Raw genomic sequence first — 23,226 nt, 5'->3', positions numbered from 1 at the left:
AGAGATAAAGGAAAAGGTACAAGTGGTTCGACTAAATCTTTCTCCACTGGACGCTTTTCAAAAGGTCGTGTGCCCGAACACAGCAACAGTGGTGGAACAACTAACTGTGGTGGTGGCCGCCAGTCCGGAACAAATGGTTTGAGAGATAAAGGAAAAGGTACAAGTGGTTCGACTAGATCTTTCTCCACTGGACGCTTTTCAAAAGGTCGTGTGCCCGAACACAGCAACAGTGGTGGAACAACTAACTGTGGTGGTGGCCGCCAGTCCCGAACAAATGGTTTGAGAGATAAAGGAAAGGGTACAAGTGGTTCGACTAGATCTTTCTGCGGAAGTGGACAGGGTAGAAGAACCGCATCTTGTCTCTTCACGTCTCGACGTAATTCAAAGGGACGTGACTACGAGGGCTACAACAGATTAAAACCGTCCTTCTCCGGATGTCAGGTGTCAAGCTACGGACGCAACATCGGCACCGGGAGTCAAGAGACCCGGCGCGTTTCTCCCCTTACTCGGTCGTCCGCAAGTGATTTGAAAAACACGAACAAGGGGTCAAGCGATCGGGGTGGCTTTCATGGTCTCACTGGACGCAGCTCGTCCACAGGTGATTCGAGAGACAAGGACAGTGGTTCGAGTGGTCGGCCCGGTTTTCATACGTCTGGGCGTCTGCCGTCATGCTACGGACGCAGTGGCGGTAATATGAAGACTCGGTGCGGCCCTCCCCTCACTGGGCGTCCCTCGTCCACAAGTTCGAGCGGCTGGATTGGACGTATGAAGAAAGCATTCTCTTTAATTGGCAGGAGGCGTAAGGGATAAAAGACCAAGTAGGAAATGGAGCAGTATGTAGAAAGACTCCAAGCGGTCTTAACCCCCCCCCCCCCCGACCCCCCGACCTCCCCGCCCCCACCACCAACAGGTAGATCGAGACAAGCGGTTTGGGAGGCACAAAAGAACAGTTGGTTCACTTACATCTTTTTATTATATTATATCATATCATATCATATCATATCATTTCATTTTGTATTTCTTATCATTATTTTTTGGACCTCAATTGAAACAAATATAGCAGTAGAAACATTTTCCTTGATCTACACGTCACTGCCGACGTGATTTTCCTTGAGACAGGTAGCTCAACGTCAACAACATACCCGGCAACAAATTAAAACCGTTGTAGATTAAAAAAATGAAGAAAAAAACTTTGTGGTGATAGCATCAAATAGCTGAAAGCTTACCTGCTATTGTAAAGTGAGGAATGCAGTGTGACCCAACATGACATGTTTTATTTATTAGGGACTGATACAGGGAAAATCATTTCAATTTGTATGTAAAATGTATATTATAGATGTATATCATCATTATCATGTCGTTGAATGGCATCCACTACGGCAGGTCCCAGCACCCTAAGTATTGATGCCGTGTTCGAGCTTCATTATGGATTCACAAATAGCTGTAGCTTCTTGACTTCTAGACAGATTCAAAAATACCTTTTTTGGGTCATAAAGGGATATCAACTCAAGACCGATTTAAGGACGAAATAGGAAATTCTATTATCTGCATAGCAAAATGTCAGCTTCCCGAAACATCCCTAAAACTAAAACTAAGCAAATATCCGGAAAACACAGACACACAGACACACACACACGCGCGCGCGCACACACATACACAAACACACCCACCCAAAACAATACCGCAATTTTTCATGGTAATGATTCAACGACGCTGTTCAAAATAATAACATCACAATGTTACCTACTCATCAGGCAGAATAAGAAGTAAATAACTTTTACTCCCTATTTCACTTCAGATACGTACGTACACGTGGCACACACGACGGACGAATACTTATTACCACAAACCACGATTCAACAAATGTTAACCTTTCTTAAGAGATTTGCATATAACAAAACTGTTTGTAAATAAATGCATTGGTCTCGGAGGCCTGCTGAAAAATAAAATCCAATTTGCCAGAACATTTTTCTCAATTCTATCTGATCTGACTATGATTAAAGCGTGAAAAAATATTGCAATCAGAATGTTACAATAGAGAAATTGCGATTAGAACTTTTCTTAAAAGACAAGATTTGTGTGAAAAACTTTGCTAACAGATTGTTTATCATCCTATTTCATATCAGTTTACAGTTTTAGAATCGGCTCTCGGCATTCTCTTAATTGAGAGCCTGACATGCTACCTGATCGTCATTTATGGAGCTAGTATATATCTATAGGCCAAAAATAGTTGCTCAAGCAACTGGGTAAAATTTTGAAACAGTCAGACGTTTCAGATAGCATCCGCAATCTTTCGTCAGTGACTAAGGACAGATCTGGTAGAACTAGGTTTTTATATAGATAGCGGATGCTATCTGAAACGTCTGACTGTTTCAAAATTTTATCTAGTTGCTTGAGTAACTATTTCTGGCGTATCTTATTACCTGGATGTCTAACCTTCATCAACGTATATACTTATAGCTTTATGAAAATACATTTTGCGTGCTGAAATTTCTTTGGACTTTTTGGCGAAGCTTCGGGAGCAGGTACTAGGTCTAATATTGTAGTAAACGTCAGATTGTTTTATTCAGTTTTGAACAAGGAGTATACTCATTACTCAATGATGGGAAAGCATATTACAGTGTATTTGAACATGCAGGGAAAGAAAATGCATAATGGAAGCATACAGAGAATGATGCTAGGACAGTGAATTAGGCCACAGCAAGTAAATTTTATGGATGACATCCTCCGCAGACTCCAAAATTAATGAGATAGGGCGAAAAAAAAACAAGGCGGGCCAAAAAAACAAGATTCCTATATTTTCAAATTTTGAGATCATATGTCTTGTTAAACAAGAATTGAAGCGAGGAAATATGATATCATGACCAACAGGTCTTTTATTCCCGTATTCAACCAATGAGGTTTCATATATAATATAAAACTTCCTTGATTTAATGTAAACATGTCATTGTAGATGTGTATATATCTCAATAGACTAACTACAACAAATGCAGAAAAGAGCTTGTTGTACCATCATTTGAAGCAACTACACTGGGAATTCATATGCGATGAAACACCTTGTGTATGCAGCTCAATTAACTAGATCCCCCCCCCCCCATTATTCATATAATGTCCTTGCTAGAACAAATGCAGAAAACAGCTTGGTATTATACCATCATGGGCAGGAACTACACTGGGTATTCATATGCAATGAAACACCTTAGACTGTCAACGTCTACGACATATTTGCCAATTTTTGGCATGTTGACCACCGTCGGAGGGCAATGAAATTTCTTGTTTTTTATTTCGAAATCAGGCGAAAATTAATGAGCGCGCTGATGTCATCCATAAAAATTACTTGCTGTGGCCTTATGCCGATATACATGACTGTTTTTTGTTCATTTCTTAGGCTAACGCTCTTCTGTGTTTGTGACTAGTTGAAAGTGAAAATAGTAGTAGGGATCTTGAATGGAAAATTGTATGGAACAGTATTTCTAGCAAGAGTTGTTTGTAGGGTTTCAATCAGGATTCAAAATAGTCATTGAGTTACTTTAAACGTACTGAAAGAGAATGCTGTATATAAATATATGCATATTTACTTTAGTAAAGTTTTACCCTTGTATCCATAGTTGCCTGTTTTATTCTAGTGCCTTCGGTATACTAAACGAAACCCGCCAGCTACAATAGAGATGGATGCAAGGCTAGCACTGCTTTAAAGCCCCAGTCACAAAGTCGAAGAGCTTCGGCCGTATTTGTTCATCGCCCGATATTGAAATCGAGAGAGGGTCGCGTGTATTTTTGGCCTGAAAATTACCCTTATCATATTTAACGGCCTCAGTGACCGGTGAACATCGACCGATCCCTAAAAATCGCGCGATGATCGACGGAACAGCGGTCGTGTTACTGCCGAAAATGTCTTTTGGAGCTCGCAGACTCGTCAGCCGATTCCATTTTCGTACTTTGTGACAGGGGCTTTAAGATTACTAGAACCTACCACGAAATCATGAAATATACACGTTGTAAGTCTCACTGGCAAAAAATGTAATGTCATGAGATTTCAAAGGGCTCACAGAAAGGTGCCAGACGGTAAATAAAGTCACGTGTTCAGTGGGCGTATGAAAGCGAATCAGAACATTTTTCACCCACCCACGGTTTACGTGAGTTGATCTGTCGTCTGGAGAAGTAATGCAAGAGTAACCAGTTGTTGCAGGAACACGATTTCTAATGCTAATAGTCTATCTAGAAAAATAACCTTCAAATGTAGCGAAACAAATTGTGCCATGTAGCGAGACAAATTGTGCCATGTAGCGAAACAAATTATGCCATGTAACAAAACAAATTGCTATGTAGCGAAACAACTTGTGCCATGTAGCAAAGCAACTTCTGCCATGTAACAAAGCAACTTCTGCCATGTAGCGAAACAAATTGTGCCATGTAGCGAAACGTATACTGTAGCGAACTGACAATGTAGCGAAACAACATGTAACCGATGAAAGGCACGATTTCTAATGCTACTAATCTATCTAGGAAAATAACATTCAAATGCAGCTAGCGAAACAACTTGCCATGTAGCGAAACAACGTATCATGTAGCGAAACAAATTAACTGACAATTAAGCGAACCAACCTGTAACCGATGCAAGCCGAAGTTTGTGTCAGGGACAGTAGCCGGAAGATCATCCGTCCGCGATGCGAAGGTCATCAACGTCAAGAGGACAATCTTTGCTCGGCCTGTGTTGAAATAACCTTGGAATACTTTTGTGGTGGAATTGCTAAAATAAGTGATTAATAACATTGCCATTGTCTCTGCCTAAAAGCAAAAGAAAAGAATAATACTTGAACTTAATGTGAATTTTGATTAGTCACAAATTCTATACACACTGCGGTGGAAGGAGACCGTGCCCTAGATACAGTGGACAACAACCCACTGCCACTACCATCTCAAAAAGACTACAGCCTTACCTTTACCTACCTTTACCTTATTACCTATGCGCACTGTTCACATTTGTCATATTGGCCATGAGCTATATATGTATTATGTATAATATGATTAGCGACAATATAATGGAAATATCTTCATTTGTAATGCCAGTATACGTACATTCACCGTACTGAAGATTTAATTTAAACTGACTGAGCTACAGTGGCTATTGTGTGTAAAGCCCCCCTCTCACTGGACCCGCGGCACGCTGGCGGCGTCGCTGCGTCCTAAACTGGATTTGTGTTACCCTTGACTTTATAATGTGAATATCATTCAAAACGTGCAAGTATGACCAGAAAGACAACAAGACACACAAAGCTTTAAAATATTCGTTTTTTTGGTCCTTGAAATTCGTTGAGTGCTTTGTCAATTCGATCGGCCGCAGAGACGCCGCCAGCGTGCCGCGGGTCCAGTGAGAGGGGCGCTTAACAGGTTAGGTTGGTACACGGGAGAACCAGTACTACCTGTTAAACTGTTGAATTTTTGAAAGGTCGTGGATGGAACTACAAGTATGTACAATAGATGCATGTATGACGGCGGCTTAGACTATTTCTTTTACCAAAGAGTCGTGAGTACATATTGTATGTGGAAGACAGCTAGGACTGATTCATACAAAAGCACAGAACGACAAAGTTCTAAACGAAGAAGCCATTTCGGATAAAGCAAATGATCTTAAAAACATATCAGACATGAACGGGTATGTAATGTCAGACCAAGCGGCAGCGTTCAAGGCACCCCCTAGCGGTACGTTGAAAAAATGCACGTCAGGGAAACTGGAAAGTGTAGGTGTACCGCTTATCTATCCCACGACCTTCTTCTACATGTGAGTGGTCGTATAGGAAGGAAGGAAGGAAGGAAGGAAGGAAGGAAGGAAGGAAGGAAGGAAGGAAGGAAGGAAGGAAGGAAGGAAGGAAGGAAGGAAGGAAGGAAGGAAGGAAGGAAGGAAGGAAGGAAGGAAGGAAGGAAGGAAGGAAGGAAGGAAGGAAGGAAGGAAGGAAGGAAGGAAGGAAGGAAGGAAGGAAGGAAGGAAGGAAGGAAGGAAGAGAGAGAAAGAAAGAAAGAAAGAAAAAGAAAGAAGGAAAGAAAGAAAGAAAGAAAGAAAGAAAGAAAGGAAGGTAACTTTATGACCCCGTAAGAGTAAACCACGTTCTGTGTGTGTGTGTGTGTGTGTGTGTGTGTGTGTGTGTGTGTGTGTGTGTGTGTGTGTGTGTGTGTGTGTGTGTGTGTGTGTGTGTGTGTGTGGCAACGTTTCTCTGTAGCTATACAAACAGAGAATCAAAACAGTTGCAGAACACAGTCAACCACAGATCAAACAATTGCATATTGGCCAAGGCATCAGCATTCATCTGACCAGTCCACTACTGTGACCACTGCAAGTAGACTCAACGTTACAATTGAGAACATACAGTTGCCCAGTGGGTCGCTGCATCTACCCGGTCCTGGTGTACTCAGACGAAAAGACACCACAGGAAAATGATACTCTCTACTCATATTATCTCATTGACATCCCGGTTATTTCTCACCGTCCCCTCCCATCATATTAACCTAGAAACGTCCGCAGAAATCGATTTAGACAGGCTGTTCACAACCCTGTCACTTGAGGATGATAGAAAATTCCATCTAATCTTCCTACCGTGATGTTTTTGGGGCGCCACAGGTAGTGACATTCAATGATTGTATTTCACTGTTTCTACCACGGTCATTCCCTATTGGCAGAACTCCTGATAGGACGAAATTGCTACCGGCCTCTATTCTTAGCCTCCTTTGCAGGCCTACCGGGCGGCGACGACGTTTATTTGGGATGGGGGGGCTGATACGCGATTTTCAACTTATCGGGCCAGGGTCTTTTTCTGGGGAACCCGTATTGCTGGGGAACCCGTATTGCCACCTATATGCCTACAGGGTTTCCCAGCAAAAGACCATGGCCCGATGAGTTGAAAATCGCGAATCGGCGCTCCCCCCAAAGATAAACGTCGGTGCCGCCTGCCCGGGAGGCCTGCAAGGGAGGCTACTCTATTCTCCAGTGAACCACTGTTGGCACTCCGAAAATGACAGGCGGTCACACACCGTCTAATCTAGCTCGTGATTAAAACTTCCAATTAGTCCGATGACATAGAGCAGGCTGCCCCGTCGTTGTTGTATCTAATCATGCATAAAACATGTCCACCACGGAGGTCTTGCTTGAGGCGAAAGAAAAACGAGCGCAGTACAGTGGTTTTTGAGGACAATTCCTCGCTTCGATTCCCACCAATCCTTTTGAAAGACAGTTCTATTGAATGCGCCGAATGGTCTAAGAGGGAACTATCTAGGGGATTTCTCAGTTTGTGTATCGCCCCTCCCCATTACCACTGATGCGTTAACAACGCAAGTTGGGTTTGTACCGAGAGACTCTTTGGCGGTCAGACAAGAGTGAGATCCGAGAAGCCTTCGATAAATATTGGGTACATCAACTCCCGAGCAAACAGGACAGGGTCTTTCATTCTCGACACCGACCCGACAGAGACTTAACAGGTAAGAAACACGTTCTTTTCAATTGGCAATAAGTTGCCTTTGAAATCGTGATGTTAATACTACTAGCCATAGTGCCATGACCTTTGTTTTAATTCCAATGATGAATGTGTAACGTTACAACTCATGGCATGGCACTGCTAACAGTAGTGCCTTCAAGAATAGATGCAGCTAAAATCATCCAAGCTTTTTAAGCGGATTGTGTTCTATTAAAAGGAGTGATTGAATTTATTTGGGGCAAAGGCTGGGTGAGAACTGGGGAGATTTCACCGTGTGTATATATATTTGTTGTCTCCGTTGCTAGACACTACCCAACAGCCATCGTAATAAAGATACTTACGAAGATTGTCTCTTCAGTGGTCCTACATACGACTACTTAAAGTGGACGTAACGTAATATGTTTAGACGGTCATTTTGAAGTGTCTAAATAGAGCGGATATACCAAAAATAACCTTCCAATCCCGGGACACTTTCATCTAGTCGTGGATGGGTTGTTGATGTATTTACTAGCTTTGTTTAGATGTAAACAAAACCACTCGTTAGCGTGTAGTGGAACACAAACATACAAACATCGGTTCTTCTTTTATAGAGCCACAGCTACACAAAATTAACATTTTGGCAACAGACGCTAAACAAAGAAATGAATATATAAGTACACGAGTTTTTTTTTCCTAAACTAATTCTGTAGTCGTTTGAGCACTGATAAAAAGAAATTCTAGTGGATCTTTAAGTAATTTAGCTTAAAGGAATGCTCTTCAGCGCTGTTTAAAGCCTCATGTTTGTTCTTGGTGTGGAGGCAGAACGTGCCTGTATTTGATACACATTGGAGATACTTTATGGTCCTCTGACGATAGAAATGGGATTTGCACATGTATCCAATTTGTTTTATTTTTATATGAATAAGTGAGGAATTTCTTCCCGATCTTTTTGTCTGTCTGTTTTGTTTTGTTTGTGAAATAAATGACTGTAAAAGCCATGATGAAATTATTTTTGACGGTACGTTTTGGTGTAAGGAAGAAGTGGCTTTTATTGTACGGCATTTATGTAGGGAAATATGGATCCCAAACATATTTGCGCCTTTGAATGATAGGGGAAATTTCAGCTGAATAAAGGCTGCCAGAAAGTAGATTTGCACTCTTCCAGTGTTAACATCCTCCCCACACCTTTGCCAAAGTCCGTACGGCCATACAGGTATACGGCCACACAGGCCACTACCGTATGGGGCTAGTCCACTGGTAGTGGTGTGTGTTCAACTCCCATTCTCTTTCTCATAAGCACTAAGTGAGAACTAAGGAGAAAAAAAAACAGTCTGTGCCGTATTTTAAAGGAAACCTAGTGGCCAAGCAATATCAGGGCCCGATTTGGAAAGACAATTCATTTTGTCATTCTATAGTTCAAACAACACTATCACAATGTATAGCGACATCCATGATGCAAAAATATGACGTCAGTGCAATGTGAAAATAGTCGCAGGGTTTTTTGTAGGCTCGCAAAACTAATTAGGGGATCATTGTACGGATCGTTTTTGCGCGGTAAGATACTCAAAGAGTGAAGTTATTACGCAAATGTGCTTAATAGTGCTAGTAAATGTCACTACTATGAAGATTTCAGCATTTTTTATTTCCATTTTTTGGGCCATAATTTTGCTTTTGGTTGCCTTTAAAGCCTAGGTTACACATAGCCGAACATGGCTCCCGAACGCTAGCCGACTCAGGTCGGCGGTAGTTCGGGAGCATTCTGACCAGTTTTTGGGCCACGCCTATCTTTGGCGCCGAACATGCGCCGAAGATGCGCCGATCATCTCCTAACCAGTACACGAATTACTCCCGAATGGGCCCCGAATGCTTTCTAGCTTACTCCCAACCGTCCCGACCTCTAGCCATAGACTGCCGAATCTCTCCTGACTAAACCCCGACCGATTGCAGACCCTCTCACGAATTTAAATGGACATATTCAGCGACTTTCAAAAGAGGGGTCATTTTCGGTTTTAATTAAGATAATCCATTCTATTATGTTGTTAACATCACCGAGAGATCGAATTCGGATCATGGTTAGCTTTAATACTGCTTTTAGTGTTCTTCTTTGTTTTTGGTCGTGTGAAGGTCGGGGGTGATTCGCCCACGTTCCGATAGTAGTCACTTGGTTGCGAATTAGTTAGCAGAGTTTTGTCTACGGCCTTGGGGTGAGTTATGGGTAGGTTGGAAACTAGTTGGGAGTAAGTCAGTAGTGTTTCTGGCGTGGTTAAGGTTCTAATCTTACTACTGACTCAATCCCGAATAACAGCCGAGCACTAGCCGACCGCGCCGAACACCTGCCGAACACCAGCAGACCCATTTCAGACCCTCCGTCCAGAGCCGAATGTTTTGAAATTCTCAAAACATTCGGCTGACGCAGCCGAACACCAGCCGACTCAGCCGAACGCCAGCCAACTCGGCCGAACGCCAACCGAGCTAGCTCCCGAATCACTCCCGAATCACTCCAACCATGGTCGGGGAAGACTCGGGAGGCCATGTTCGGCTATGTGTAACCTAGGCTTAAGTGTTGTCAGCTAAAACCAGCTGCCATGATTCCCGTGTCTGTGCATATGGCAGAAGCCCTGAGGATGACATCCGATCACACCTGTTTTTGGCGCCAAAATTCCGGCACAACACATACTGTGCATTCCTCAACTACCGCGGCCATGTAAAAATGAAGATTCGTACTAAAAGCCGCTGACAGATCTTTGGACAGAAGTACAGCACAACTGTTGAAAACATGGCCGTTTTAAAATTTCCTGACAGAGTTATTTTAAATGTTTATCTCGTGTTGAATTCTAGGTCTCATGTCGGGTAGGTTTCTGGCACTATACTTGTACTAGTGCAGACTGTCATAAGGAATGTGTTTTCAAGAAATTATAAATGAAGGCTTGTACTATCAAAAAGTCGCTGACAGATTTTTGGACAGAAGTGCAGCACAACTGTTGAAAACATGGCCGTTTTAAAACTTCCTGACCGAACTAGTTTAAATGTTTATCGCATGTCCTACATCGGTGCTAAATTCTAGGACTCATTTTGGTCAGTTTTCTGGCACTAGGCTTCTCAACACTGCCATATGGCACGTGTTATCAAGAAATGAGAAAAAGAATACCGTAACATTAGTTTAGTTTAAAGATCTTTATCGGAAATCAACATGGATTATATCGTGTTTGGGTTCGTTGATCACATGGAGCGTAATTAGCTACACTGGTGGGGGTTCTCACTAGGTGCGCTGGACGTAGAACGTTTGGTCAATCGGTGACCTTGGGCTGGGTATGATGCACATTTTGAGCCGAGCCTATATGTGTGTGGTCACGTCTACGGGGTGTGAAGATGCGACAGACTAGAACAAAGGATTTCCTTGTTTACGGCAGCCTGAGCTAGTTGTTATCATACCGTATTTGATGCCGAAAAACTAGCCGATTTCCAAAGATTGAAAACCACGACTGTGTGAAAATAAGCCTTCTTTGTGTTGTCCGACGGCCGGCATTGTATGCTGTTTCTATGACCTCGGCAAAGTAGCAAGTTTGCAAACATAGCATATACATCAATACATCATTATGCTAAGGAAAATGATAACGAGCAATGAAAGATAAGCCGATCTGAATCCCCTTTTTTCACCTTGTCAGAAAATCACACAAGAAAGATATGTTCTTTATTCTATGCCTCTTTATTTTCTACTAAGACTCCGTCTTCTTAACCCTGTGGTCCCACGATATCTGTATCTGTCTCCGGATCCTTACTTCTAAGTTCCTCAGAAAACAGGTCAGATGATGTAATGTTAGCTCGATTTAATCTCCGTTATCAGCAAGGTTTAATCATATCTAACGGAAGGGAGTGAACATAATTAGAGATTGAGATACACCATGATTGCAGTTGTAGAGACAGACAGCCCCGAAATTATTCAACACAACAACACTAAAGAATGTCTCGCCACCTTTGTAAAAAAAATAGAGAGATTTTTTTGCCCTGGTTCAATCTCAACGTTGACTGTGACAAGGTTTTGTTTGTTTGTATGTATTTGTAAATCTATTTCATTCCATACTCGGTAACACACCAGGTTTGTATTGAGGAGTACAAGCTGCATATCTGGACAGATCTATTTGATCCACGCACTCACGTCGAGAAGGACCCCCTACTCTTTTCAATTAGTGTGGTGGGTTCTCATTTACTTGCTCGAGGTGTTGCTCTCCTCAAACATGAAACCCCAATTTAACGTTCTATCCTAGGGACGTCCCTAACCGAAGCTAGATACTCATGCATTTTCACTTAAGTCAAGTGAGGAAATTCGTGTAAAGTGCCGTCCCCAAGGGCACAACGTCAACGGAACAAGCCAGGGGGGCCCAGATTCGAACCCAGGACCTCTGGGTTCTGGGCCGAACACCCTGTCATCACGCCTCCGCCTATCCAAAAGGCTGTGAGGTCACCTCGAACTGACCGGGATAAGCCATTCCATGTTGTGTTTACCTATATCCTACTCTAGACGACAATCGCCCGAGGCAATAGCCCACTACAAGGCGATGATAAGTGTCTTCTTATCACGACGTTATCTAAACAGGTGATCTGCGTGTTGTCGTTTCCCCGGTAGGTCAGACATACCTATGAGTAGTCCATTAAGTTGTTTGCGGCCCTTTGTGGTGTTGTGTTTGCTTGTGTAGGCCGGACACTCGGGAACATCCCAAAAGTCGCTTGCAGGATTTACACGCGAGTTTGTGTACATATTCTTTTAAAGAGATGCTTGCTTAAAGTCAAACTGAAATTTAAAAGGTAGGTTAAAGTAGTCCCATAGCCTTTTTAATGCCGTAGGGGCAGTGGGTTGTTATCTACTGTGTTATGGGCGCGGTTTTGGAGGGCGGAGACCAACCCTCTCCTTCCCGGCCGCCTTTAATCTCCCCAACCAAAGTCAGGTACCCATTTTTACACCTGGGTGGAGTGAGGATAGTCATGTAAAGTGCCTTTCTCAATGACACAATGTCTAGCCAGGAACGCCAGGAATCGAACCCAGAACCTCTTGATCTATCTATCTTTTGGCATAGGGGGAATTTGCATGTCCTGGTGTATTACTTGTTTGTCTAGGTTAACGGAGATAAAACTCACGCATGTACAGTAACGTATTCGAAGGGTCGTTTATACCTTTGTAGGGCTTTAGTGCACATAGGGCACCAAGTTACCTTGCTGTTTCAGTAGCAGGGCATATTTTTACAGGAAGAGATTGTTAGTCTTTAACGTGCTCGAGGCACTTCCGCGAACACGGAACCCCCATTAACGTCCCATCCGAAAGACGGATGCAGCCCTTCCAAGGATTTAAATCGGGGTCTCCCAGTTACCATCTAATTGGAACCAGCCGAGCTCAACTGTGAGGCTGCTACCGGTTGAACTACAGCACATCCCTGTATTTAGAGGTACTAGTACATGAACCATGCAAAGCACGATCATGTAGCGTTGTGTTTAGAATCATAGCTGTGTCCGACACCTGTCCTATTGGTGAATGAAATCAGTTGGCATGAGGCTATCACTCCGCCGGGAAATCAGCACTTTACACCGCCCTGACCGTTAATCCTCCGCTAGCGAGGAAATTAGCTTCTGTCATTGTCCTACAGCCTTTTCCGACCCCTAGGAACAATGCCCATTAAAGCAATTAGACACAACTTACAAATCATAGTAAGCATGATCATATCATCCTTGTCAAAGGATTGTATGCTTATTCTATCCACAGTGGCGATAGAAGATAGTTAGTATTGGTTGCAAGAAACATCGTTTCTTATTCCCTTTTTTTCTCATACAAAAGTATGACTTTTCAAGAAGTAGTTTTAATATTTGATCATAAAAGCCCCAAAAGCCGAAAAAAATCCCAGAACTGCATTGGTGGTTTCGAGGTCTAGGAGTACACAATGATATGACTTGTTGAATGAGGGTGTGTCTTGGATTGCGGATGTAACTACGTATAACATAATTCTGTGTCCTAGTTTTTCACATTTGTCTATACATGATAGCATGATGATATCACGATTTCACCATTTCATTATTCACCCACTCAACCCCTCCGAGCAAAGCCATTTGTAAGTAGAATTCTCAGGATTCTTTTCCGCTAACTTAGGAGGTAAGTGGTAGATCAACACTATGTCTCTCATCTGTAGTGTTTACGAAACAAAAAACTAGACAGGGATTTCTCGAGTATGGTTTACATACAGACTTTTTAGAGCTTAGCGGGTCAATTCATACCTCCATGCCCACCTGATGTTAGCTCGGGCGTTTTCTAAAATGTAGTTTATCCTTTAAGTTAATTTTAAAGTTCTTTAAAACCTTCCAAAAATAATTTCATCAGGTTGGTAGATCATATCGAACATAGGATGTTGAAGTTTTCTTTTACACAACCAGTAATGTGTCTCACCTGCTTGCGCTTCGATGCCTATCAGACACCTTCCTCAGAGCTTCTGATTGGAGTGCTGCTTAAAGAAACGCAGGCTACTTATAGCGGCGAGAAGCAGCACTCCAGTCAGAGGCTCTGAGAAAGCTGTTTGACAAGCATCGAAACGTAAGCAGGTGAGAGACATTACTGGTTCTGTAAAACAAAACTCCAATGTACCTAAATCGTTTTTTTTCCTGAACAGGAAATAAATTACTAATTGTAATAGGCAAGAAACAAAATGGACTATAAATACCCGAAGAGAGCTGAAATGCATGTCAACATCTGTTTGTCCCCTCCTATCTGCAAATTTCACATGTTAAGACCTACACCGAAATCAGGTTAGGTAAGCTATTCTGGAATGTACTAAGTCCCAAAGAGAGAAAAGGAGCATATTTGATGGCGACTTTAACCCTTTAAGCTACCTCTTACACGGTTACGGCTCCTTGTTTAAAGCGTCCTATCTTCGTTATCTTCAAAGGTTCACACCGAGCCTACCATAGAAGTCGGCTGGAAACTTTGTAAAGGGTCTGCATGGGGGATCTTGGCCACACTTATGCTATGCACAGAAGGGTACCTCTTGCTGTTCTCATGATTAGCTCACGGCGCCTATTTGTGACCGGGTCCTTGGTTGATCTTAACTTGTTGACGTGTTAAAAACTTCAGCTCAACTTAGCACATACTTTTGAGAAAGAGTATGGTAGTTAAACACACCAATACCAGCGGACTAGCCCCCTGCTGTAGTGACTTGCACAATGTGTGTGGCCCAAGGGCTACAGAAATGGAGATGGACGCCACCCCTATGCGTCTTATCAAGACGCCTGGTTTACTTTAATTTTAACAATTAACTTTAAACACCTTAGCCCATACGAAAAATACTATAATTACTTCACGGAGGTTTGTGTCCTACGAACTCTTGTTATAGTTATAAAACGGACTGACCTATAACATAACCGAGTGCCCCTCATGTGTAAGAGGGTACAAAACACCGTAGCCCACACGATAAACGCCATAATTACTTCATGGAGGTTCGTGTCCTACGGACTCTTGTTGTAGTTATAAAACGGACTGACCTATAACATAACCGAGTGCCCCTCATGTGTCCGGGTCACCAAGTCATAAAAACTACTCAATAATGTACAGGAGCGGATCCGGAAGTAATGAAATTGAGTTGTTTCGTCGATAAAAGCCCGTTGTCATCATATACATGTCAAAGTGACCCGGGCGTCTTGATAAGACGCATAGGGGTGGCGCCAATCTTCTTGTCTATGGCCCTTGGGCCACACATTTGTGCAAGTCTCTACAGCAGGGGGCTAGTCCGCTGGTAGTGATGTGTATGTTTAACTTCCATACTCTTTCCCTGAGTGCTAAGCAGAGATCGAGAAAGCAGTATGTACCATTTCTAAAGTCTTTGGTATGACCCGGCCGGGGATCGAACTCACGACCTACCGTGTGTGCAAGGCGAACACTCTACCAACTAGGCCATTGCACCGGTTCATAGGCTTGTCACATATCCAAATTGTTCCTAAGCCATCCGAAGCACCAGTGCTGTTGTCTGATGTATATGATAATTGATTTATCGATAACGTCTATTGTACATTTCATTTTATTCATTTATTGGTTCGGTATGAACACGTTGATATATAAACGGCCAGGGTTGCCCAACTAGCGAATGGCTATTCTTTAAGGGCCAACCCATGAAAAATACAATCAATACGTACACACAATCAATAGGATACTGGATTAAAAAATTAACATTTGTATTGTACATTCATGCCCTATAAAGCTAAGTACAGGCATACAGATACAAAAGTCGTAGTAAAGTATAGTACATATTGACACTGACAGGACATCCTAATACTGATTTAAAACATTGATATAAAACTACTCCAATACATAGGTTCGGCTTCTTTTCTTCTCTTTGTCAGTGATCTTAGAACCCTAGTCCTGCTGAGCCCGACAATTGTCGGGTTGCACATGCTTGTTCTGTATGCGAGCCCTGGCAATTGTCGGGTTGAGGGTATTTCTAGAATGCGTCCGTTGCACCTGCGCGGTTGCTGTAAAGTGAAGTGACTAAAGATCAGCAATATCAAACTAGTACCCTTTGTTTCAAAGGTGTCTGGGCACTCCAGCAGTGGGAGTATATTTTTGCTCTGTAAATGCAGCAGGACAAGGGTTGAAAATATAGGTTTGTTTAATATAGTACTGTCAAAACGCATAAGGAAAAGGATTTTTTCAATACTAGACATAGATTCAAAGTACGTCCCTATGATATGATTAAAAAGAATATTTCCACCCTTACTATATAAACTACAACCTACAGTAAAATGGACTTATTATGAACACGATTGATTTTGAGACGGTCTTCAGTTCTCAATGAATTCGAAGTACTAGACGGAAAATGCAGAATGTAAATACAGAAATGTTCGCGGAGGTTCTATGTTCGCGGTTTTCGCGGCAACCGTTTTACCGCGAACTTATAACCACCGCGAACAGTTTTCTGCAATACTGTAGCAGTATGTGACTATAACACTGCCGCGAAATTAGAACCACCGTGACCACTCTATTTTTTCCTTAGTGCGAAATAAAAACTGCGCGAACTTAAATGCGTTTACAGTACTCTGCCCAATAACTTTTCTGACATTAGCAAAGGATTGATATTCTGTTCCATGTAATACATTAATTAGCATAGTAGTTCTTTTAAAGGCTTTGTCCTGATCGTATCGCATCGATTAGTCCCCCGGGTACATTAACGGAAGCGATATGTCTATCTCACAGATCTACAGGGTCCTAGCCTGGTCACCAGTCTCTACGGATCGGCTTAGGTGTGTTTTACCGGGCCCAGTCTGCTACATTGATCCGTTTCTGTCAGCTTCTCTTCTTAGCTGGCATATAGAGTTATCGTCTCTCCGTAAAAGAGCGAACTTAATAAGCCAATCCTGTAAACCCACCCCGAGTGGGCTAATCTGTCTGGGCGGGCGGGCACCACTCCTAGGGCCTCAGAGATAGCGGGGAGCTCCCGATGGTATGATTTCCAGGCTAATTGAGGGTCCCCATTAACGGCAGGGTTTGTTGGTACAGAATCACAGAGAGACGGGAACATGGCGGTTCTGAAGATACTAGTTCTCCTGGCGACCGTGCTGATTCAGGTATATGGCGGCTACATCTTCTGTCCGGACCAGTGCGAGTGTGTGACGGTCTCAAGGATCGAACCGCCGTCATGGCCGCTCAAGGTGTACATGTTCAAGTAAGTCTTTTGTTCTACTAAAGTTAACCTTAATCCGCCGGGTTACATAAATCCGCCACCTTGAAAAACAGTGTTTTGGAGAGGTCTTTAGTGCAGCACCCCCAAGATACGCACAGTTTGAATATACAGGATTGCATTATACTGGGGAATGTTTGGTCGGAGATCTGTTTGGACGTATCTTTTCAGGGTGGCGGAATTATGTACCCTGATGGAATTATGTTAGTAGATGTTACATGCAAATCCAACTATTTTACTATGTCAGCGTTTACCATTTATTAAGTAAACATACAATGTGTGAAAAATACTCTGAATGTTCTTTTTTTATATTCACTGATATCTATTTTATTTCTTGTCTTGTCTTTTTTTATTCCTCCTAATTACGCTAGTATGACATACATTGTACTCTCCAAGCAGAGGAGGGGTTTCGGCTGGTTTTTGACGTGTTTCTAGGCGTTTTTGTCGGGATTTCTACTTTGTTATGTTTTTTTTTGTATATGTGGGTTGGCTATACAAAAAAAAAAAAACATGACAAAGTAGAAAGCCCGACAAAAACGCCTAGAAACACGTCAAAAACCAGCCGGAACCCCTCCTCTGCTTGGAGAGTAAGTATGACATAGAGGCCTGAACATTGTACGTAGTTCTTTTGGCTATTTGTCCGTATGTTGGATTCGTGTAAATTGAAGCATTTATTTGACGTCGATGGTTAGACATCCATGGAACAAGATACGCAAGGTAACAGTTACTCAAGCAACTGGACGGATTTTGGAAACGATACAACGTTTCAGGTATGACCGATATTACTTCATACACCGAAGAAAGGTAGTGGATGCTACCTGAAAAGTATAAAAAAAATCTACCAGTTACACGAGTAACTGTTGCTTTGCGCATTTTTACGTGTCCTTCTGAAAACTTTTCATCAAGCAGCTTCAAATCGTGCATAACAGTTAGACTCTCTATGTTCAATGTCCTACTCTGTTATTGTTCTTTTGTAGTGCGTTTTGTTGGCATAAAATGAAGGAGCACTATAAAACCTCATTCTCATCCAATACTACACACTCTTGTATTAGGTAGATTAGCCTTAAGGTACTGTAGTTATGTACCAGTAGATGCCATAGTCTGTACTGTACCTTGTTCAATTGTTGTGCTCTCAATTAATATCATCATTTTATAATGATTCAAACGATCTCTCTGACAGGTATAGCTGGCCGGACGGGAGCAAAGCGATGGGCTGTTGGTCCAGGAAAACCATTCCTCTCAAGCTTCCAACAGGTACACGGGTGAACAATCACAATCGTCTTAAATTTTTATCTTCGCGTGATGCAGTCTTGAAGAGTTCATGAAATCATTTTCAGGAGTCCGCAGGGTGCTCGGACAGCAAAATACAGAGACAATACTCTCTTGCTTGGGCCCTCTTGGGACAATGATGTTTAGATGTATAAAGGTGTCAAAAGAAGTGGCTTTTCCGGTAGAAATGGCACGCAATTCCATTTGAACAAAGCAAAATACATTTCTGAATGTTGAATTTAGGCCACAAATGACAAGACCTCGGCTAGAACCATCTACATGTATATCAATCCCGAAAGATAAGTGACTATTATATAGGGTCGCCTGTCACTATGCTGTAGTTATGATAACAATTAATGGCTCGATTTACACAAAAGTTTTCGGAGTCGACTCGGGGCTGTGTATGAGGAGCTTTGGGCTGCTCAAGTGTGGAGTTTTCCTACTAGAAAACGCTACTTGAGTGAACTACAATGTAGGTTCTCCTTGCACAGTCCTAAGTCGACTCCATGTCGATTCAAAAACGCGTGTTTAAATCGGGCCGGGTCAATTGACTTTTCTCAAATATTCCCTTTGATCCATTGCCTCAAGCTAGGCTTACATTTTCGCAACTTCCTTGCTTTTTTGATGCCAACTCCTTATCGCTGCACGCACGGTTGTTGTCTTTGTCTTCGGTATTTCCTGTGTCTTAAATGCACGACTGTAAGATAACGATGCAGTCTCAGGCCTTCGGGCGTAAAATTTCAACATTTCCTGTCAGACAAAGAGACGGCTAAAATGGTAAACATGGTACAAGCTAAATTAGTTATCAGTGAGAGGGGACGGAATGTGGTCACGCAAATTTCTTCTCCGCCAGATTTCTGCTCCGCGAGGTAGTACGCGTGCGTGGAGTTACATGTAGGGTTAGGGTTGGGGATAGGTTTAGGGGTTAGGGCTAGTGGTTTAGGGGTTAGTGTCGAGTAAGCCTCCACAACGCGACCCCTGATTCCAAATTCCGATCAGACTTCTGCTTTAAAAATTACCACGCTAGCGCTACAAGAGTGTGGCACATTTCTCTCACCCCAGTTATACTAGAGACCCCCTAACAGCGTTGTAGCATTCATTTGGCAGGGGCAGAAATTTTGCTTAACACCGGCTGTTGAGAGTCATCATCGTTAAGTGGTACATCTGGCTGTCTGATGGTCCGACTGTATGTAATCATTATAATGACGACCCTTCGTACAGGCTGTCGCACCCTCTCATTTACAAGCTATATGTTTTTATTTGTGACCGATATTGACCGATATTGGTCGCGGCCCCAATAACACAAAAAGGTTCTGGCAAGCAGTAAAACCTGTTTCAATTAGGGGTAGAGATGTAGCCAGCGTAGGTTACACACACCTCTGACCGACCTGACCCGAAGAGGTTTTGTAGGATGAATTCCGAGTTACCAGCATCGCTTTGCTTTGAAACAATCAACTTTTACCATGATAGCTAATGGCAAAGTTGAATTGTACGATTTGCTACTAGCTCAATGGTTACCCCCCTTCTTTTCACCGGGGACTGCGACCGTTAGGCGACCAAAATTTGACGGATCGTTACACAAATTCCATGGGCAAAGAAGGAATATTTTCAAGTTTTGTGTGTTTCGTTGTCTTTTACATCGTTCTTTTACACCGTGCACCACATTCCAATCATCAAGCAAACGGTCACACGAATTTTGGCAGGTCAGTGATCTAGTGGAAAGACCCCTGACAACATTCACTTTAATCGTAGATTCAATGGTTATTTCCCGTTACATAACGGTAGTAAGACCATATGTGTGCATAATGAATAATAATATACTTTATTGTACATTCATGCCCTATCACGGGCTAAGCACAGGCATATAGATACAAAATACATGTTAACGTTCATATAATGACACCGACAGGATTTCTAATACTAATCTACAATAATGAAACACCTTCCAGACCTGAACTACCTGATTCTGCGAGGCGACCGTACCGGCGAACCGGGGTACATGGGAGACATGCCTCTTGTGTTCTCCGTCAGGAAGAGAAGCGTTAACAACAGAGCCATCTCGACTATCTTCCAGGGCGCCTTCCAGCGGCTCGGGATGTTATTTCATCTGGACATTGAGGGCAACGAGATCGATGCGTAAGTCTCTTGTTTGTTTGTTTGTTTTTGTATAACCGGTTGGTTTCACGTAATGGTATGGTCACAATTGGAAAAAGGGGGCCCGCCGGGTAGTTTACGGGCTGTTTTTTTCACTTTCTCGTGACCCCTGCGTGGCCCCATGGGAAACCCTGTGGCTATCGGGCTATTTGTGGGCACGGCCGGGCCCCGGATTTTTTTAAACTCAGAGTTAAAATCAACCCGGGACCTAGTAGTCCTCGTAGATTCTAACTAGTTTCTACTTGAGACTGAGGGAAGATAATTGGAGACGTTGTATGATGTGTTAAATGGAGACAAAAAGATTGATGACAATAAGTTTATTGCAAGTTCTTGCTCGTAGGCAAGTACATGTAACATGAAAGGACGGACAATGGATATCAATATAGTATGTGACTATTCTAGTCTAAATATTAACACAATTGTAAAATGCAATGAAACTGTTTGAAACAAATCTACATTTCAGTCCTGACTTTGTTAGCCATCATCTTTTTCTATGATGGTGTTTTTTTTTTCAATAGAATCAATGACAACGATTTCAAGGACCTGGTACATCTGTACATCCTGGACCTCAGCGACAACAACATCCGCAGCGTTTCCACCGACTCCTTCCGGGGCCTCTACAGTCTCCAAGTCATTGACATATCTCGCAATCATCTGGCGTCACTTCCGGTTGGGGTCTTTGAACCCGTGACCTCCATAGTCGAGCTCTATCTGAACGACAACGATATCAACACCATCCCTCCGAACATCTTCCAACCTCTCCATAACCTTCGCTACTTCAACATTTCCAGCAATCGTCTCAGGGACATTCCAGATGGAATGTTCACGGGCCTGAGTTCTGTCATGGAACTGTACGCTGATGACAATGAATTCCGCCAGGTGGCGTCCCACAACCTTCTCGGACTAGAGAGGGTGGGAATCCTCTCTCTCCGGTCGAACGAGATCATGACCTTGAACGGTTCTTTGAACTCGACAGTCCCGACCTTGACAACCGTGGATCTGTCTGTCAATCAAATCTCTCTCATAGACGAAACGTTCTTCTCCGGTCTGCAGAACCTGTCTGTGTTACACCTAACGGACAACAGGATAACAGCTGTACGCGGGAGCCTCTTCAAAAACCTGCCGCACCTGAAGGACCTCAGCCTCGCCCGGAACGACATCAGCACCATAACAAGAGACGCCTTCCGGGACCTGACGGCACTGCAGCTCTTGGATCTATCGCACAATCAGATTGCTTACCTTTACAAGTGAGTTTTTTTTGCGGATGACATTATGACTTCACAATGGTTCTTCAAACGTTTATGAAGGGTGAAAAGATCATAAAACTTTTTCTTCATACTTTGTGCGTGATAACTTAAGACACAACCTCTTACATTGATACAAAAGAAAATGCAGAACTTTGGAATGCATCAGCATCGGAGCCTATACATCCATTTGCTACTTATACGTTGCTGTCTTATACGTTATACTCTCTGTTAATGTTATGGTCGGATTTCATGGCTATTTCTCGATTTCATTGCCCTTGGGCGAGTCTCGATTGTACACAATATAAGTTAAACTTTGTTTTCAAGGAACATGTTCTACGGCATGACCAGCCTGCACGAGCTTCATCTGGAGAATAACCGCATACAGGACCTGGAAGGCGGTGCTTTCCAGCTTGGGTTCATCCTACACATGTCCAAAGTCATGTGGTTGTACCTCAACAACAACCAGATCAGGTAGGTATAGTTTTTTTTACTTGACTTTTTGACTGAGAAGGACGACGAGGGGCTGCATTCAAGTTGTTCATTACTTAATTTAAAAATGCCACGTACAGAGAACAATATACCCATATCTACATCCAGGTGGCCTGAGGAAAGTAGTTGGAAGGTAGTTGTTACATGTATCAATGGATATACATACACATGAGATATAACTGGGTGAGTTTTCCATTCTCCTACACAGAGCCTAGTCCGTGGCCTATACAACAATAATATACCTTGGGGAAGTTAAGCTAAACCGGCCTGAGGTTTCTACTTTTTTTGAGCGTGGCCTCTGACCGGTAGTCATCCAATAAGGGAATCGGCTTTACCTAAAGGAAATATTTCAGCGATTCTCTGACTGGCTGAGAGTTTGTTATATTCTAATTTCTCAGCGTAACGATTTGGTTTTTGTTATGCACATGCAGGTACCTGCGTCCATCCGCCTTCTATGGCCTTCCTTACCTGAAGACACTTGACCTCTCCTTCAACAACATCGAAATGATTCACCCGGAGGCGTTTCGAAAAATGCTGACTCTTCATAATCTCTACCTCCAGCATAACAAACTTGCCAAAATCCCTCACATGGCTGTCATGAGGCTTAAAAGCTTGGTGAGTGTCAACATGGCCGGTAACAAGATTAGCAACATCGGCGGCCATGATTTCATGGGGCTGATGAACATCCGGGACATCAATCTGGAAAATAACGACATTTCAAACATAACGAGAATCGCGTTCTACGACCTACCTTACCTCAGAAGTCTGAATCTGCGCGGAAACGGCATGAGGGAGTTTGACATGAACCTGTTTGACAAGCATCTCTATCTGAGAGAGTTGCTTCTTGATGGGAACGACATCACGTACTTTTCGCCCCTGAACTCACCGGTGAAGCTATCTCGTCTGTCATTGGCGGAC

At 42.8% G+C, this 23,226-nt stretch overlaps 1 protein-coding gene across 1 annotated transcript in view; it reads left to right on the top strand.

The window, feature by feature from the left end:
- The first annotated feature begins 7,082 nt into the window (after positions 1-7,082).
- The window catches only part of LOC136439762 (insulin-like growth factor-binding protein complex acid labile subunit), a 20,273-nt gene continuing 4,129 nt past the window's right edge, over positions 7,083-23,226 (top strand). The window contains exons 1-7 of the mRNA XM_066435332.1: positions 7,083-7,470; positions 16,969-17,134; positions 18,330-18,403; positions 20,368-20,554; positions 21,091-21,819; positions 22,144-22,290; positions 22,740-23,226. The exon at positions 22,740-23,226 is cut by the window's right edge and continues 201 nt beyond it. Coding sequence (XP_066291429.1) covers positions 16,989-17,134; positions 18,330-18,403; positions 20,368-20,554; positions 21,091-21,819; positions 22,144-22,290; positions 22,740-23,226 — 1,770 coding nt within the window. The 5' untranslated portion in view covers positions 7,083-7,470; positions 16,969-16,988. The remainder of the gene's footprint in view (positions 7,471-16,968; positions 17,135-18,329; positions 18,404-20,367; positions 20,555-21,090; positions 21,820-22,143; positions 22,291-22,739) is intronic.

The sequence above is a fragment of the Branchiostoma lanceolatum genome, chromosome 1 (genome assembly GCF_035083965.1).
Source record: "Branchiostoma lanceolatum isolate klBraLanc5 chromosome 1, klBraLanc5.hap2, whole genome shotgun sequence".
In the NCBI taxonomy this organism is placed as follows: Eukaryota; Metazoa; Chordata; class Leptocardii; order Amphioxiformes; family Branchiostomatidae; genus Branchiostoma; species Branchiostoma lanceolatum.
Note: the sequence above shows the minus strand (reverse complement) of the source record. Positions and strands in the feature narration are given on the sequence as shown.